The following is a 3,955-nucleotide window of genomic DNA, read 5'->3' as shown; positions in this document are numbered from 1 at the left end:
ACAGCCAAGATACTGGAGGAGAACCTCAAGCTCCCAGGCCTCAGGTAGAGGACCCGAGCTCAGAGGATGAAAAAACATCCGCAAACAAGCCCCTTCTCACCTGGGGGTGCTTGAGCAGAGGCGAAGCTAGCTATTGCTATTGCTATTGGCCCCCCCAGGGCCCCCCCAAATGATCGACATGTCACGACACCCAGTCATTCCTTCACAGTAGGTAGCACTGTCAAGCACAAGTGTCACAATGGGTTGTGACTTGTGACTGTTGCTGATATGCACCATTTACATTTATTGAAGAAGAGAAGGAGAACCTACTACTACCAATAAAAAAAACCTCATTTTGTGCTCAGCCAGGAAAGTTTCTGGTAATTGAGTTACTACTATAAGTTGCGAGCATCAAGCTAACAATGCTACAGCTATAGACATACGTAGACGCCGACTTAGTGGCCAGTTGCTATAATACATCAGTCAGACTCGTAATGCACGCAGAAGCAAAAAGTATTGTAAAGATGCTGACGTGTTTCAGTGTGCCTGAACAATGTCGGTGAGGATAAATACGGGAAGTAAAAGAAAAGTATCCAACGTGGTCTGTAATGCTCTTCCTTTCTAACAGCGATTTCTTCTGGCCAATATAATTACATGGGAAATATTTATTGGCTCAGAAGCTGTCGTTTGGCCACAAAGTCAAGAAATTCTGTTCATAAAATTGTGTTCTTTCTTACCTGTGAAAGGTAATGCTAATGAAGCCAGCTTGTACTATAAAATGAGTGAAAAAACTCCACACAAGTTCTCCACTGACATTTGCTATTTTTACTGATTCTTTTCTAAAAATTTTCTATGAAACGGCAACACTTTGCCAGAGGTTCCGTTTCCCCTAGGAAAGGGCATGAACTTGGGACAATTTAATCTGTTACTCTCTTTGCTTTATTATGTTTTCCATGAAATGTTTAATTTATTTCAATTCTTATGTGTTTAGCTTTGTCATTTTCTTTTATGTTTTCTTTTATCTTATCGCTGATGTTTAGCACTTTATTTCAGCTCTGGCTGCTGTTAAAGCGCTTTATAAATAAAGTCGATAATGATCATGAACAAAAACAGGTTAGTCGGTCCAGTAGCTGAGAAGTTTGAATGCTCAACATACAGCCACAGTCTGTTTCCCCTGACCTACACACTGGAAGTGGGGATCTATTAACACTAAGTAATAGGAAGTGATACTTGACATAACATGACTGGCTTGTTTTTTTTCCTAGGGTCAGTTGAGAATGAAAAGACATAAAAAGAAGCAAATCAGGCACAGATCAAACAGGGTTCAGCTCTGACATCAGCAGTCCTGGTAGCTCATGTCCTGAGAACAGTCATGAGAAAGAAAGTCTGGCAAACACCAATCCACCATCACCAGGTCAGAGTATCTACAGAAACAGTCAAATTCCTGCCCCGTTTTAGGTTATTTTTACTTGCTGGCTTCTGCTAATGTGTTTCTTTAATTGTTGGTTCAATTATGTTAGTGTACTGTTTTTACAACGTAGTTCCATCAAAGGAGGAGTCTGAAAACACAGAAAGCTCTGCGCCTGACCAGGATGATGATGAGCCAGAAGGGGCAATTGCAGGAGATACCACTGATCTCTTCTCAGCAGTGTCCAGCACTCCTTTTGCTTCTCCAAAAGGACCCAGTGGTAATTTTACTTACACTAAGACCTCCTTAGTAGCTGCACAATTTACATGACATAATGATCATGTAAATTATGTGTACATGACCATTGTGTTTGTATTCCAGATATTTCAAAGTCAAAAGAACAGGGCCCTGTTCAGCCAAGTTTGACAAACTGCCCCGGAACTCAGCATGGAACAAGAAAGAGAACTTTTCACAGCTCCTGGTACAAAGACTATTCTTGGTTAGAATATTCTGTTATTAAAGACTCCTCCTACTGCTTTGCCTGTAGGCATTTTTCTTTGCCTAATGCACCAGATAGTGTCTTTGCTTCGCATTCCAGCTTCAGTAATTGGAAAAAGGCATTGTCCAAGGAGTCTGGATTTAAGCTTCACTCAAAGTTAAAGCACCATGTAAATGCAATGTATGCATGGAGTCAATATAAAAGGGCTAATGAGGGAAATACAACCATGCTAAATTCTATAAACACAAACCGGAAAAAAGTGGTGGAAGAAAACCGTTATTATATTAAAACAATAGCCGATGTTCTTCTTTTGACTGCAACACAAAATATTGCTCAAAGGGGTCATCGAGAGTCTGGGGACTCTAGAAATAAGGGAAACTTTTTGGCTATATTGGATGAAATAGCAAAGCATGATCAGTTAATTGAAAAAAAGCTTAGAGGATGTGCCGATGCAAAATACACAAGTCATCAAATCCAAAATGAAATTCTTCAGGGCTTAGCAGAGATGGTACAGATTGAAATCATAAAAGAAGTGAAAGAATGTGAGGTGTTCAGTGTTATTGCAGATGAAACAAAAGACTTGCAAAAAAAGGAACAAATGTCTTTGGTTGTACGATATTATTACAATGGTGTCATCCACGAAAGCTTCCTATGTTTCCAGGCAGCTGAAAGCCTTAATGCAGCAGGTCTTAGTGCAATGATCATTAGCTGTCTTGAGAAACATGGTCTGGACTACAGAAATAACCTAGTGGGACAGGGTTATGACGGTGCATCCGTCATGAGTGGGAAGCATTCTGGTGTATCTGCCAGAATTCAGAGCAATGCCAGATTTGCATTTTATGTTCATTGTAACGCACATTGCTTGAATTTAGTCCTTGTTGATGCTACCAAAGCAGTCCCTGAGGTCGTTGACTTTTTTGCACTTCTACAGCAGCTTCATAACTTTGTGTCTGGCTCTTATGTTCATCTGAGGCGGCTTGACGTACAGAAAGAGTTGTATCCAGTAGAACAACCCAGGGAGCTCCAGGCACTTTCAGATACGAGGTGGGCCTGCAGGTATACGGCATGCCGTACCATGAGAGACAGACTTCCAGCAGTTCTGAGATTGTTGCAGGATATTGCACTTGAAAGAAACGGCAAAAGAACAGTGGAGGCAAGGGGTCTGCTTCTTCAAATAGATATCCAATTTTTAGGTCTTTTGGTTAAGTTTTGTAAAGTGCTTGGTGATGCCAAATGTCTTTCCGACATGCTTCAGTCCAGCACTCTTGACCTAGCAAGAGCTGTAGATCTAGTAGGTGCTCTTATAGACACTTTCCAGGACTACAGAAATGAAAAGTACTTTGATGAACTATGGAAAGAGGTTGAGGAACTTGCTGAGAAGAGCAAAATCAGTGTAAAAATTGACAGAAGAAATCCAAGATTAAGTTCAAAATTTCTTGACTCACTTGTAATGAGCACTATAGGACAGAGAAAATGTGATGACGAGGGCTTCCCCAGACCACTCTTTAATCAGGTGCTTGACTGTCTCATAGTGGAGTTAAAGAGGCGTTTTTTAAAGAAAAATTGTGAGATCATGCAAGGAGTGCAGTCCCTAAACCCCAAAAGTGCAACTTTCTTGAATGAGGAGCCTCTGATTGCTTTTGGACATATCTTTGAGTCAGATTTAGATGACCTGAAACATGAAGTGCACCAAATAAAACGTTTGCTTGATCAGAGAATAAAGAGTGATTTAGGCACACCTTCTACTTTGCTTGATTTTATTCTGTTTCTTGAACCTTAAAGAGGTTTTACATTAATTATTCAGACTTTGCAAGATTGCAGTAGTTAGTCCAGTTAGTACTGCTTCTTGTGAGAGAAGCTTTTCTGCTTTAAAATTAATTAAAAGTTACCTAAGGACAACAATGGCTGATGCCAGGCTAAGTCACATTGGAACACTTAGCATAGAGTCAAGGAGGGCACGGGGCCTCAACATGGATGACTTTGTAACATATTTTGCTTCATCTCACAACAACCAAAGGATTTTACTTTTATGAGTACATGAAGTAGTCTTGTGTTTCTCGTCATGATTT

General features: G+C 40.3%; 1 protein-coding gene across 1 annotated transcript in view; it reads left to right on the top strand.

Moving 5' to 3' along the window:
• Positions 1-1,272: 1,272 nt before the first annotated feature.
• The window catches only part of LOC106942539 (zinc finger MYM-type protein 1-like), a gene marked incomplete at its 3' end in the record, with an annotated part of 5,569 nt that continues 2,886 nt past the window's right edge, over positions 1,273-3,955 (top strand). The window contains exons 1-2 of the mRNA XM_015025857.1: positions 1,273-1,667; positions 1,769-3,181. Coding sequence (XP_014881343.1) covers positions 1,493-1,667; positions 1,769-3,181 — 1,588 coding nt within the window. The remainder of the gene's footprint in view (positions 1,668-1,768; positions 3,182-3,955) is intronic.

The sequence above is a fragment of the Poecilia latipinna genome, unplaced genomic scaffold, assembly GCF_001443285.1.
Source record: "Poecilia latipinna isolate Pla-1442-1.1 unplaced genomic scaffold, P_latipinna-1.0 Scaffold4362, whole genome shotgun sequence".
Taxonomy (NCBI): domain Eukaryota; kingdom Metazoa; phylum Chordata; class Actinopteri; order Cyprinodontiformes; family Poeciliidae; genus Poecilia; species Poecilia latipinna.
This window is presented reverse-complemented; position numbering and strand designations above follow the sequence as displayed.